The sequence below is a fragment of the Triplophysa dalaica genome, chromosome 3, assembly GCF_015846415.1.
Source record: "Triplophysa dalaica isolate WHDGS20190420 chromosome 3, ASM1584641v1, whole genome shotgun sequence".
In the NCBI taxonomy this organism is placed as follows: domain Eukaryota; kingdom Metazoa; phylum Chordata; class Actinopteri; order Cypriniformes; family Nemacheilidae; genus Triplophysa; species Triplophysa dalaica.
The window spans coordinates 28,390,323-28,405,804 of record NC_079544.1 but is presented as its reverse complement, the minus strand read 5'-3'; the positions used below and the strand labels follow the sequence as shown (position 1 = coordinate 28,405,804).

General features: G+C 42.3%; 1 protein-coding gene across 1 annotated transcript in view; it reads left to right on the top strand.

Annotated features, from left to right (window-relative positions):
* Window positions 1-15,482, top strand: part of zmp:0000000625 (cadherin-2) — a 104,895-nt gene that overhangs the window by 75,661 nt on the left and 13,752 nt on the right. Inside the window, 2 exon segments of the mRNA XM_056744060.1 lie at window positions 2,828-3,061; window positions 3,289-3,428. Of these exon segments, the coding sequence (XP_056600038.1) occupies window positions 2,828-3,061; window positions 3,289-3,428 (374 nt within the window).

Below are 15,482 nucleotides of genomic sequence, written 5' to 3'. Positions count from 1 at the left end.
CACAGTGTCCCTGATTAACAAATTCAAAGGCCATTTTCTCAATATTTAGATATTTTTGCACACTCAGTTTCCTGAGTTTTAAACTGTTGTTTCTCAGCCAGATATAGCCCTATTCTAACAACTCATTGATCAATAGAAAGCTAATGTAAAAATCTCAATTTGAAAAATTGACCCATTAGACTGGTTTTGTTGTCCAGGTTCATAAATGTGATTCTGCACCACAAAACCAGTCATAAGTAGGACAGGTATACACTGTTTTGCAATAGACACTAATTGTAATTTTTATTTTATTCCAAAAATCATTAGGATCTGAAGTAAAGATCATGTTCCATGAAGATATTTTGTACATTTTTGACTGTAAATATATATATTTTTTTAATTTGTGACTGAATGTGGCAAAATCGCTAACAAAAATGGCCCTGTTTCTTAGCATAGGCCTGCTACAGCATCTCTAATGGACAGGAGAGCTTATTTATTTTCCAAACATCAACAGAGAGCTTATTTATTTAGCTTTCAGATGATGTTTACATCTCAGTCAAAAATGACCCCATATGACTGGTTTTGTGATCACATACAGTTGAAAGAAAAAGTATGCGAACCCTTTGGGCTTACTTGGATTTCTTCATAAATTGGTCATAAAATGTGTTCTCATCTTCATCTAAGTCACAACAATAGAGAAACACAGTCTGCTTAAACTAATACCGCACAAACATTATACGTTTTCATGTTTTTATTGAACACAACATGTAAACATTCATAGTGCAGGGTGGAAAAAGTATGTGAACCTTTGGGTTTAATAACTGGTTGACCCTCCTTTGGCAGCAATAACCTCAACCAAACGTTTCCTATAGTTGCAGATCAGACCTGCACAACGGTCAGGAGAAATTTTGGACCATTCCTCTTTACAAAAGTGTTTCAGTTCAGCAATATTCTTGGGATGTCTGGTGTGAATCGCTCTCTTGAGGTCATGCCACAGCATCTCAATCGGGTTGAGGTCAGGACTCTGACTGGGCCACTCCAGAAGGCGTATTTTCTTCTGTTGAAGCCATTCTGTTGTTGATTTACTTCTATGCTTTGGGTCGTTGTCCTGTTGCATCGTCCATCCTCTGTTAAGCTTCAGTTGGCGGACAGATGGTCTTAAGTTTTCCTGCAAAATGTCTTGATAAACTTTGGAATTCATTTTTCCATCGATGACAGTAATCCCTCCAGGGCCTGAGGCAGCAAAGCAGCCCCAAACCATGATGCCCCCTCCACCATATTTCACAGTTGGGATGAGGTTTTGATGTTGGTGTGCTGTGCCTTTTGTTCTCCACACATAGCGTTGTGTGTTCTTTCCAAACAACTCAATTTTGGTTTCATCTGTCCACAGAATGTTTTGCCAGTAGTGCTGTGGAACATCCAGGTGCTCTTTTGCAAACTTCAAAAGTGCTGCAATGTTTTTTTTGAACAGCAGTGGCTTCCTCCGTGGTGTCCTCCCATGAAGTCCATTCTTGTTTAATGTTTTCCTTATTGTAGATTTGTCAACAAAAATGTTAGCATGTGCCAGAGATTTCTGTAAGTGTTTAGCTGACACTCTAGGATTCTTCTTCACCTCATTGAGCATTCTGCGCTGTGCTCTTGCAGTCATCTTTACAGGACGACCACGCCTAGGGAGTGTAGCAACAGTGCTGAACTTTCTCCATTTGTAGACAATCTGTCTTACCGCGGACACATGGACATCAAGGCTTTTAGATATACTTTTGTAGCCCTTTCCAGCTTTATGTAAGTCAACAATTCTTGATCGTAGGTCTTCTGAGAGCTCTTTTGTGCGAGGCATGGTTCCCATCAGACAACGCTTCTTCAGAACAGCAAACTCAAAACTGGTGTGTGTTTTTTATTGGACAGGCCAGCTTTAATCAACACATCCAATCTCATCACATTGATTGGACCCCAGGTTGGCTGACTCCTGGCTCCAATTAGCTCTTGGAGAAGTCATTAGTCTAGGGTTTCACATTCTTTTCCACCCTGCACTATGAATGTTTACATGTTGTGTTCAATAAAAACATGAAAACGTATAATGTTTGTGCGGTATAAGTTTAAGGAGACTGTGTTTCTCTATTGTTGTGACTTAGATGAAGATCAGAACACATTTTATGACAAATTTATGAAGAAATCCAAGTAAGCCCAAAGGGTTCACATACTTTTTCTTTCAACTGTATGTGTGTATACACTACTGCTGCATGAGTAAACAGTATATGTTCTATATCTTTTTTTACACATGTATGTCATATCACATATATATCTACATATATATTATAAAGTATCTAAAATTACATAGATTGTGATATGTAAGTAAATTTATTGTAACATATTTTTCAATGTGTGAAAAGTCTGCAATTCCTTATGTATTATTCAATATAAATTTCTAATATATTGTAATGCCATTTATTATATTGATCACTCATAAATTAGGAAGTATTTTTTTCCTTTGCATCAGGTGTAAGGTCATCATGTGGGTAATTGTATTCATTCATTAAACGACAAAAGACACTTTGGGCATAAAGGACCAAATGGACAGGTGCTAAATTTTTTGGTTACTGAACATTTGCAGTACAGGTGAAGTGTTGATTTTATTACTATTAAAATATTTGCTACAGGTGATTATTAAGCTATCCTTCCTGCAGGTCAGTGGTTAGAGCATGGCGTTAGCAATGTCAAGTCATGGGTTGGATCTCAGGGATTGCACTGACTCCGAAACAAAGTGTATAGTATCATGTAATGTGAGTTGCTTTGGATAAAAGCGTCTGCCAAATGCATACATGTGATACTCTTCTCTGAACTCATCTAGGTGAAAATGCACAGCTTGGTATTAAAGTTGACTTCATGGAGACTGGAATCTATGATATTCCCATTACAATCACAGACTCGGGTGACATGGCGCTGTCCAACACCTCATACCTGCGAGTGAAGGTTTGTCAGTGTGATCATAACGGAGACTGCACAGCTCAGGATCCTATCATAGGCACTGGACTGAGCACAGGAGCTACCCTGACCCTTCTGCTCTGCATCATCAGCCTCCTCAGTGAGTCTCATCCTGTTTCTGATTTAACTGAACCCCCAAAACACAGTTTTGAAATAAACTGATTTTATGTATGATGTGATGTCCCACATGAGTATAGCCAAATTTGTTGAATATTTACAAGTTTGTCACATTTTTACATCAGTAAAGTCTGATCATATTATACATTTCCAAATTAGATTTCTTCTTAGGTTCTGCTTTTCAAGCTTTTGTCCATTTTCTCTTTGTAGTCCTCATGCTGTTGTTGGTCATGTGGATAAAGAGACAAGATAAGGAACGAATTGCCAAGCAACTGCTGATCGATCCAGATAATGATTTGAGAGACAACATCTTCAAATATGATGAAGAAGGAGGAGGCGAGGAAGACCAAGTACTATTTATTACTTGATCTATAGACATTTGTTTACACCCATATTGACGGTTTCAAACGAGCAACATAAACAAACCTACCTTACGTACGCTTGTAGTGGAGTAGGCGGGGTGAGACCGTGGTTCGAGTCCGGTGAGTAATTGTGAATTAGCGCCAGCTGGGCGCACACCTGGCTCGAATCACGTAGAAGATTGGAACGAGTGACCGGACCGTCGAGGAGAGAGGACCGGGCCCAGACACATGTTAAGTTTACATTTATGTTCTTGTGATTTGTATTTATGTTTTGTTTGCCGGCGATCGGCCGTGAGGGGCCGCCGGCTTTTATTTCTGTTATTAAATGTTTAAATGTAGAAAGTCTCAAGATAAGGAAGGAAGGAGTCGGGAACTGGCAAACATTTAAACAAAGATTTAATACAAATAATAACAGCCGGCGGCCCGTCACGGACGACAAGAACATAAATGTAAACTTAACATGTGTCAGGGCCCGGTCCTCTCTCTTCGACGGTCCGGTCGCTCGTTCCTTTTATATTCCTTTTATATTACTTTTTCTTTCAACTGTACATAACTTTTCACACAGCTGATTGGTCCAGTTTTGGTTTATAATCTCTTACCCAGAATCAAACCTGCTCTGCTTAATCCAATCCATCTTCTTGAGCCCGAAAACTCTGAGTATGCTCAAACTAAACGCAAATTTACCAGGGGAAAAACCCAAACTGGCTTCATGATACAGGCCATACCATTATGCACACATTATCATTTTCTGTTAAAAAGTTACTAAAAACAACGCTGAAATAAAACAGTGTGTTGTTTTTAACAGAACCAATTAACTCTTTCCAACGCCAGGATTTGTTTTTAAGATGCCAGCGTTTTTTAAAATTTTCACTTAACTTTTTCCTGGATCACAGTACAGTTTCTGTATTCAGTATATGGACAAACAATATATCAAATCAAAGAAAGATTGATTGAAGATTGAAAGATTCTCTGTTTTTAAACATAAGAAACATTTTCATCTTAATTTATTCTTTTTTATCACCTCTTAAATGTGGGTTGATTTCTTAAAAATGCATCGTTTTGAGAATGAGCATTTTTGTCAAAGATACCGCCCACATTAAATATTTGAATCAACTGTAAAACTGTACAGCTGTCAGCACATCTGCAGTTTTGTTATGGAGATAAAGGTTAGAATTGTGTGGGTATTTGTTTTACAGCAAACAGTCAGTGAATATTGTTTTTATGTATTTTATGTTTTTATGCATCTGAAAGAGTGTATAGACCCTGAAACGGCATATGACCTTCCATATATGGTGGTGCGTGACATCAGGCTTAACAAGCAGATTGCATCCAGTATAGTGGTCGTGTCACAAGCTCAGTTCCTCAGCCGAACCCTGCTCTCACACACCGGACTCTATAAAAGTCCCTGGTGCATCTACCAATTTACAAAAAGTAAAAAAGAAGAAGCCCGTAACTTTGTTTTGGTGAGCTTTTCTCTGAACCATGAACTGATCAGATTTCAATCCGCTTGTGACATGCAAAGTTGTTCATATTATAACATTAGGGTTTCTAATCAATAGAAATGAAATTTGTTTCAAGTGCTTTCTATCTGAAAGTTGGAGGAAAAGAGGCTGGGGGCCTCCAAATGTCTAGAACCGGCCCTGGTTTACACAGCATTGTGTTTTTAAACAAAATGTGTTACAGACACTTCATAAAGACCCTGATAAATGCCAATCTGATGAGCCCTTTAAATTAGACCGCTGACTGTACATCGTGTCTTAGTCAACAGTATGGATGCATAAGAATTTGCCTCTGCTGTTTCTAGCATCTATTTCATAGTTTAGAGTGAAAAAATGAATTCCGAAATGTCCATTGACACACCCGGATATCACAAACTCTTGCCGTGTTTTAACATGCATATAGTTTGTGTGAATTGAAATGCTAGAAGCTGCATTGTGTCCTGTTTTACATTGGTCACGTATTACAAAAAAAAACGTTTTGATGAGTTTAATGCTGAAATTAAATATTTTATTGAGATATGATTTTACATACCCTGCTTTTAGCAATGAAATAATGAGCAATGAAAGGAAAATATATAGTCTTTATTCATTTGTCTGGTAAATACAGAACAACAAGCTGCTAAGAGGAAGAACTTCTTAAACTTAATATCATCAGGGTCCTGTCTGTTCCATGCCTGATCCTCTGGACTCACCCCTCATCCTCCAAACCTGCCGTCAATCCACTCATCTCCTGGACAGTGTATAAACTCGCCCTGTTCCTGCGTATAGTGTCTTGTCTTAAAGGTCTCCTATATTGTCTGTTATCGGGATCCTGGTTGTGTTTTTTGTGTGTAATATAACATGTATCAATTGTTTTTGTTTTTTTAAGCTATATTTGGCAAATATTATACCTTTATTGTTCAGCGCTGTGCCTTGTCTCCTAGAAACACACCGTTTTGTTCCTTGATTAATGAAGCATGTTGCATATTATCCAGAAATGTGAACCAACACAATGTTCCATATTTTCATTTAAAACTGCCGTCTTTGTAAAAACATCTATATAATAATAACCCAACGATAGCTTATTTATTTTTGTCAGCAATTCTCTCACTGTCTCCAGTGCAGCCGTGATGTCATCCCTCGCATCCATCTGCAAGTATTAAACAAGTTAAATGTGTCAGATCACACACCACACATTATGCGGCTTGTGAGTCATCACAGAATGTTCTGCTGAACCACATTCACATACTGACAAAATATGAGAAAAAAAAAGTCTCCCTCCATTGCCCATTCCAACCCGTTAAAGAATGTAAAGAGCAACAAGTATGTGCTTGATGATAATACACTGATCAAAAAAGTAAAGGAACACTTTGAAAACCTGTCAGATCTTAATGGGAAAAATGTTGCAGCAGGTTGTTGTGTTCTTCTGTGCATGCTGACCAGTAGGTGGCAGTAGAGGTTGCTTCTATGGGTATGTGGAAATAGGAGATGGAGAGTGAGAAGTGTTACGCCTGCGACTGCATGCGCTATACTATTCTGCTACTTGCTTTGTTTTAAATAAAGTATTCTTTATGTCCGTTTGCCTCCTCATTGATTCTTAGTAAGGACATAACAAATTGGCGACAAGGATTTTTATATCATTATGAGGATAGCTTCTGTTTCTTCGTTTCCCACACCGTTTTTGCCATGTCCTGGAGATCCAGCTATCCCTTTCGACACGTGGCTCCAGATGTTCCAGAATTATTAAGTACGTAGCAGCTCTACGGGACTTAGCGGTTACTTGTGACTTTAAAGCTACGCTGGATGACATGTTGCATGATCAGCTGGTGGAGAATGTGTACAGTCATCGGATTCATGAGAGGTTGCTATTGGAAACGGACTTGACTCTTGAAAAAGCCAATACTATTGCTTCTCAAACAGAAGCTGCTGGTGAACAAGCCAAAGTGTTATCAAGTCATCGTTCAGTACCTGTGAAAGTGATACATGCCAAGCCTCCGTCTGCAGCTGTGCATCATCGCCATAGACCGCCTCCAAAACCACTGTCTACAGTGCGTTCTTCAAAGTCTTCGTCTTCTGCACCTGTTTCGTCAGCCTGTGAGTGTTTTGGATTTGGGTCTACGAAACACCTCATGAACGACCGTAGCTATCCTGCTGCATCGGCAAAGTGTAATCACTTTCAAAAGATGGGAATGTGTGAAATTGACTTGCCTGAAGTGCAGATTCTTTATATGCATGATTCGTTGACGGATAAAATTCGGTGCACTGCTGTCATTACGACCGCGACTACTTCTGTGCCTGTCGAGCTTACTGTGGATACTGGATCATCTGTTTCTACCTTACCGAAACTTTTGTATGAAACTCACTTCAAGAAAGACGCCCTTCTGCCTCCGTCATTGAAACTGGTGACGTACTTTTGTGATCCGATTCCTGTACTTGGATAATTACCTGTAACTGTATCTAGGGATGACATCACCTGCTCTACGTCGTTCTTCCTGGTTGAATCGGGTACGGCTTTGCTGGGTATGGATCTTATTAATGGTTTACATCTCCTTTTCGAAGGCAATTCTGTGCTGCCCGCGCAGATTTCTACTCCTATCCTGCGATTGTCTGCTTCGACGCCTTCAGCAGATGACAGCTGTGCAAAAGGCTTTGTGGACAGTTAAGATTTCTTCAGCTGTCGCCCCTGTGCGCCAGAAACTCCACCGCTTACCTTTTTCTGTTAGAGATGCCGTCACTGAGGAAATCCATCGCCACCTTGATTTTGGCGTTATCGAGAGTGTGGATGCTTCGTCGTGGGTCTCCCCTATAGTAGTGGTACAGAAAAAATCGGGTGCCATTCGTATGTGTGTGGATTTGCGGGAACCCAATAAGGCTGTGGTTATGGATAGTTACCCTCTACCTCACATTGATGAACTATTGTCTTTTTTATGGGGAGCGAGTGTATTTTCCACTATCGATTTAGAGAGAGCTTATTTTCAGTTGCCAGTGCATGACGGGAGCCGCGATCTGACCGCCTTTATTACTCACAAAGGACTTTTCAGATTTTGCTGTGTACCATATGCCCTTGCTTCAGCACCCTCCGCCTTCCAAAAAATATTGGGAACAGTTTTAAAAGGACTTCCTAATTTTGCCAATTACCTTGACGATATCGTTGTCTGGGACCGTAAACAAAATGAACATGACCACACACTCAAAGCTGTTGTTCAATGTTTGCAGGATGCTGGACTGAAATTTTATCAATCAAAGTGTCAGTTCAACAAATCCAGTCTGCGTTTCCTTGGTCATACGGTGAATGCGCAAGGAATTCAACCTGATGAGGATCATCTTTCTGCCATTCTTCATGCACCTGCACCAACAGATGCAACACAACTCCGCTCTTTCCTTGGTCTACTATCCTGGTATAATAAGGTCATTCCTAATTTCACCACGTTCGTGGAGCCTCTGCGGGCTTGCATCAGACAGGGCTCCGATTTCGCCTGGTCGGAGGAGGCGCAGCAATGCTTTGAGGCTGTAAAAAAATGCTTTTTCACAGCCCTGCTCTCGCATTATTCGACCCAGATTTGCCTACGGTATTATCTACGGATGCCTCTGCCTATGGCCTGGGAGCTGTTCTCGCTCAGGTTCACGAGGATAAAACAGACCGCATTGTTGCTTTTGCGTCCCGTCATCTACTGAACGCAAGTACTCGACCATTGAAAGGGAAGCACTTGCTTGTGTTTGGGCCGTTGTGACAAACTTACTTGTGGGGTCGTAAATTCCTCCTGCGCACGGATCACCAGGCTTTAACTGTGCTTTTCTCATCCGTAGGAACTGATCGTGCTGGAATGCGCATTGCGTACATAATGTCCCAGTAGTGTTTTATTGGATTTCAGTCTGGTGAGCGTGGGGTCCATTTAATTCCTTCATCCTCCAGGACCTTCTTGCAAGCTCTCGCCACATGAGGCTGGGCATTATGGTGCCCCAGGAGTAACATTGTTCATGCTGAACAATGTAAAAGGCAGCATAAAGTTCTCCACGGCGAGTCAGCACCCGCATGTGACAACAGCTCCTTCGAGTCTCAGGCTTTAACTATCCCCCTTCTGTTAAAATTCACATTGTAGTCATTTATCGTCCCACAGGTCAGCTTGGAAATTTCATGGAAGAGTTGGATGTTCTTCTCTCATCCTTCCCGGACGATGGTACTCCTCTGCTGATACTTGGAGATTTCATCATCCGCCTTTAAAAACCACAGGCTGCCGACTTCGACAACCTTACTGCGTCGTTTGACCTCAAGCGACCTCCCACTTCATCAACCAGCAAGTCTGATAATCAACTGGATCTTATCTACACATGCCACTGCTCCACTCATCACGCCCAGGTTACCCCGCTGGACACATCGGATCATTTCCTCATCATTTTGGAACTCAACTTAAATTAACCCTTCCCCACTGGTCGCATTCCGATGCAACCTACGCATACTTTCTCCCTCCCACTTATCCTCAGATGTCTCCTCCATGCTCCCTCGCCCTGAACAGTTTCTCTACTGAAAACGAACAGTGCCACCAACACTCTTACTCCAATTTAACATCCTGCTTGGACAGCTTACATCTAGACCAGCCCGCGCTAGCACATCTGACCCCTGGTTATCGGATGTTTCTCAACCAGGGGAACACAGACTCCTAGGAGTCCGTGGCGTAATTGCAGAGGGTCCGTAGAATAATTAAAAATGTTTAATGTTTTATCAGATGCAATTTCATCATAAATAAAATCCGTAATACATTGACAAAAAAATTTATTAGTTGAAAATAAATTGTTTTTAAATATGTGCAATTTCGTATTTGCCGCCATTTTTATCATTCAAGTGAACAGCTAGCGTTTACAGTACGTTGTCTTTTCATCTAAGAAATACACAGAGGCTAGAGCAGCGAATATGGACAGGTGGCTTAAACAACCTGACAGGCCATCGACCAGTGGGACTGACACAAGACAGGACAATACCCACAAAAACACATCAGTATCAAGTCAGCTACAAATTCTTTGGGTTTACCAAAAAAACGACTGAGCCCCCACAACCGCTATGTGGTGAGGTCATGTCTAATCAGGCAATGAAATCATAATTTACAGCCACATCTGAGAACTAAACACTTGTTATCTGTAGGTTGAACGGCAGACTTTTAAAACAGAAAACATTCCGAGTACCAGAAGAGTCAAGACAAATTAAAGCTGCGATGCGGACGTCCAGCTCTTCCTTGAGTGAATCATATGAGGTATCTTTGCTTGTGGGTAAATCTAAAAAGCTTTTGCAGAGGAACTAATTGTGACAGCAGCTACCATCCTAGCCGATACCATGTTACACAGAAACGCAGCAAAAGCGATTATAACGGTGCCTTTGTCCAATGACACTGTATGCCGTCGAATTGATGATATGTCATTGGATATCGTTGGCCAGGTGGTGGAAAAATGAAAGCAGGCTGATAGTTTTGCATTTCATTTAGAGGAGTCAACCGACATTAGTGGCAAATCACAATTAGTTCCCAGGAGAAGCGAACAAGTCATCACAAGTCTGCTGTAGTGCGTGAGTCTGCTATTTACCTCGTTACTTTGTTTAAACTGTTGAACTGGACTGTTGCCTGTTGTTAGTTAAGATTATTGGAGCTTGTTTATTTAATGATTCTTTGACTGATTGCTAAGTTGTTAGCGCCTTTTGTTGCGTTTGTACTGAATTTAATTTGCCATTAGTCGCTCGTTACGGCTTGACATTACAAGTTTGCACTTAAAAGCACCGAGCTAGTTGATCGCTGTTTGATCCGTGGCCCATTCAAGTCATACAGACTTTGTTTTGCTAATCGAGAAGGCGTGTTCCAGCTGTATTCTGTTCACGCTAATCACAACACATACTTAAGCAGTGCCTCTGCGCTGTCGCGGTAAGCGTCAGTGGTAGCGTCAGCCCTCGTGTTCAGCCTCCTCGTGTGAAGACCGAAGAGTGTAAATACCTGCGACTCTACCTGCGCGACTCCACCGAGCAAGGACACCGCAAGGCACACCAGTATATCTAACATACCTTTGCTTTCATTTAATTGTCTAATAACATGTGTTTCGAGTTTATTCCTGTATTCTACCGTAGACCGCGTTCTCACACAAGACGTAAGGCACGACGCACACACTCTCAAGCGCGTCCCATTCACATCTCTCCTTTTACACCTCTGTCTCTATCTATGGGTCTATGGAACTGCCAGTCAGCTGTGAACAAGACTGACTTCAGCCATGCGTTTGCCAGCCAGTCTGAGATTCACATTCTTGGTCTTACTGAGACTTGGATTCGTCCTGAAGACTCAGCCACACCCGCTGCTCTCTCCACAAACTACTCCTTCTCTCACACTCCCCGCCAAACAGGAAGAGGAGGAGGCACAGGTTTGCTTATCACCAATGATTGGAAATATTCCACACTATCTTCCCTATACAACAACTATTCATTTGAATACCATGCTGTTAATATCAGTTTTCCCACTCAGCTCAGCGTTGTTGTAGTTTATCGTCCCCCAGGTCCTCTTCACGACTTCATTTAAGACTTAGATGTGCTGCTCTCATCATTTCCGGAGGATAGCGGCCCTCTTGTAGGCCTTGGGGACTTCAACATCCACCTGGAGAAACCCTATGCTTCTGACTTCCACACCCTCACCTCCTCGTTCGACCTCAGGCGCCTCGTCACAGCCAGTACTCACAGATCTTGAAACCAGCTGGATCTCATCTACATCCGTAACTGCACCACAGATAACATTCAAGTCATACCTCTTCACATCTCGGACCACTTCTTCATCACTTTCAACATGCTCCTTCCTACATGCACTACACCAACACCACCACCCATTCATTTTAGATGGAACCTTCGCTCTCTCTCCCCTAGCACACTCTCTGCTAGAGTGACATCCTCTCTTCCCTCCAACTTTGCTTCTCTAGATGCTGACACTGCCATCGACACCTTATGCTCAACACTTACATCCTGTCTATATAACCTTTGTCCTCTGTCCTCTAGACTGGCTCGTGCCACTCCCCGCTTCCCCTGGCTGTCTGACATCATCCGTGAACAACGTAGCACACTCAGGGCTGCTGAAAGGAAATGGCGCAAGACAAAGAACCCTGCTGACCTAGGGGACTACCAGTCACTACTCTACTCTTTCTCTGCTAGTGTTACCACAGCAAAAATGTCTTTCTATACCACCAAGGTAAGCAATGCATCTAACACTCGACAGCTTTTCAAGACATTTAACTCTCTTCTTTGCCCCAATCCTCCCCCGCCCACTTCATCATTGACTGCGGAAGACTTTGCTGTATTTTTCACTGACAAAACATCATCCATCAGCAAACAATTCTCGGTACCTCAGACCTTGGGAAACACCTCCCACACTTCAACCATCGAACTCTCCTCTTTCACCCCACTTAAGGACACTGAAGTCACCAGGCTTCTCTCCAGCCACCCCACCACCTGTCCCCTTGACCCTATACCCTCCGATCTCCTTCAGGACATATCCAGCTCGCTCACACCTGCAATCACACACATCATCAACACCTCCCTGCTCACCGGAACTTTTCCATCAACATTCAAACAGGCCCAGGTCACGCCCCTACTGAAGAAACCAACATTGGACCCTTCTACTCCCGACAGTTACAGACCTGTCTCTCTCCTCCAATTTATAGCAAAAACACTTGAAAGGGTAGCTTTCAACCAGGTGTCTTCCTACCTGTTTCAGAATAAACTACTGGATGACAAGCAGTCTGGCTTCAAAACAAACCACTCCACTGAGACGGCATTGCTATCGGTCACAGAAGCACTGCGGCTAGCCAAGGCGGAAGCTAAATCCTCGGTCCTGATTCTGCTAGACCTATCTGCAGCGTTTGACACTGTCAATCACCAGATACTACTAGCAACCCTGTCATCACTAGAAATGACAGGCTCTACCCTCCGCTGGTTCAAATCCTACCTCTCCGACAGATCCTTCAGGGTGTCATGGAGGGGCTCGCTGTCCACGGCTCACCACATGATCACTGGGGTCCCTCAGGGGTCGGTGCTTGGACCGCTGCTTTTTCCCATCTACACGACATCACTGGGACCCATCATACAGGCACATGGCTTCTCATATCACTGTTATGCCGACGACTCCCAGATCTACATCTCGTTTCACCCAGACGATACCACTGTAGCAGCTCGCATTACAGCCTGCCTCGAGGACATCTCAGCTTGGATGAAAGACCATCACCTCCCGCTGAACCCTGCCAAGACCGAACTACTCGTGTTTCCGGCACACCCTACGGTCCAACACAATTTCAACATCCATCTTGGCAATATCACAATCACCCATTCCAAAACAGCCAGGAACCTCGGAGTCATATTTGATGAACAGCTGTCCTTCAATGATCACATTGCAAAGACAACACGGTCATGCCGATATGCCTTATTCGACATTAGAAAGATCAGACCATATCTCACGGAGCATGCGGCACAACTCCTTGTCCAGGCCCTGGTAATCTCAAGGTTGGACTACTGCAATGCTCTCCTTGCTGGTCTTCCTGCAAAGGCTATCAAACCACTTCAGCTGGTTCAGAACGCAGCAGCACGCCTCGTCTTCCAACAGCCCAAAAGGGCTCACGTGACTCCCCTTTTTATCTCTCTTCACTGGCTACTGGTTGCAGCCCGTATCAGATTCAAGTCACTAATGCTGGCCTACAGGACTATCACTGGATCTGCACCGGCTTACTTCAACACTCTCCTGCACTCCTACAACCCATCAAGATCCCTGCGTTCAGCAAGCCAGCGGCGGCTTGTATTGCCTTCCCATAAGAGCAGTAAATCGCTCTCCCGCTCTTTCTCATTCACAACTCCTTCCTGGTGGAACATTCTTCCTATCTCTGTCCGTTCAACCACATCTCTCACAACATTTAAAACACTACTTAAAACCCACTTAAAACCCATCTCTTCTGTGAATACTTGACAAACAAATGAAAAAAAAAAAAAAAAAAAACTTTTGTTGAAACCAGTAACTTTGTATTGGCACCTAATGTATTATGGTCCTGTATGAACTATCGCTTCTTGCTACTAAACTCTTTGTAAGTCGCTTTGGATAAATGTCGAAATGTCGAAATGTAAATGTAAATGTAGTTGCATTTGTTCGCTATAAAGACACAAAAGATATTACAGAGCATATTTTGTTATGTAAACCAATACTAGCAACAACCACCGGTGAGGACATTTTCTATGTCGTGGACTCATTTTTCATGAAGCAGTCATTGGACTGGCAGCGTTGCTCGCAAATCTGCACTGACGGCACAGTGTCAATGACCGGGGGGACCCGTGGCTTCATCTCCTGTGCAAAGCTGGTCAAGCGGAGCAATAAACCAATTCACTGCATAATTTACAGGGAAGCTTTAGCTTCAAAACAAATATGCCCCGAAGTCTTAAATGACGCGGCCATAAACATAATTTTATAAAATCTCGCCCACTAAATGCCAGGCTGTTCAAAAAACTCTGAGACGGCTTGAGATCTGAGCACCAGAAACGACTGCTACATACTGATATTCACTGGCTAAATTATGTTTCATAAAGAATATTGACCTCTGGGGTAGTAAATGCCGGGATGGAGATGTCAGCAGTTTCCCTCAGCTGAACACATGCTTTTTTAATGATGGAGCTGATTAAGTGAGCATTCTACACACAGTACAGACACACTTGGACAAACTTTCCGTTGAGCACAAGACCTATTTTCCTGACATTGAAGTTAAGAAAACTGCACTTGACTATATAAGGAATATATATATGGCTACCTGCACCCAGACCGCTCCTGTCAGTCTCTAGGAAAAAAATCATGGAGTTGTCCTCACACAGATTATGTTTTCAGACTGACAAAGATTTGGTGCAATGTTGAAAAGGAGTACCCAGATTTTGGGAAACATGCCCTTTACGAACTGCTGCCTTTTGGATCTATCTATTTATGGGAGCTCTCATTTTCAGCCGGCTCTCCTGTTTTTGCCAAGTGGTTGATATCCTTCGGACAACATCTTGTTGACCCTGGGACAACATTTAAATCAACCAATCAGATTTCTGAAATAAGTTTACACTTTATTATAAATTTAATCTTCCAACCAGGATTAGGTGCTTCCAGATCATTGTTTTTCACTTATCATTTCCCTCTGATTTAAGTGGTAAGTTATTGGAAGAATGTAAACTTCTTATGTCCCCTTGTCTTAACAATATTATACGGTTGAAGAGTCAAGTCGACGGAACACACAGAGTATTCAGGATCCTGGAGACAAAGTTTGACACAGACACAAGTACTTGTTCAATCAGAGTCCAAAGTTTATTATTTAAGGACTAATACTTATAAGTATTACAATATATATATCAATATATATACAATATCTTACACAACTTCTTCATGTTTACACTCCTTTACGTGCACTCAGATCTTCATCCTCAAATTCTCTTGTGTTACCTCGGATTCGACTTACTACAATGGGTGCCAGATCTTTTAGTTATGCTGCTCCCCGCCTATGGAACTCTCTTCCTCTTGATGTTCGCAATAGCGAATGCTTA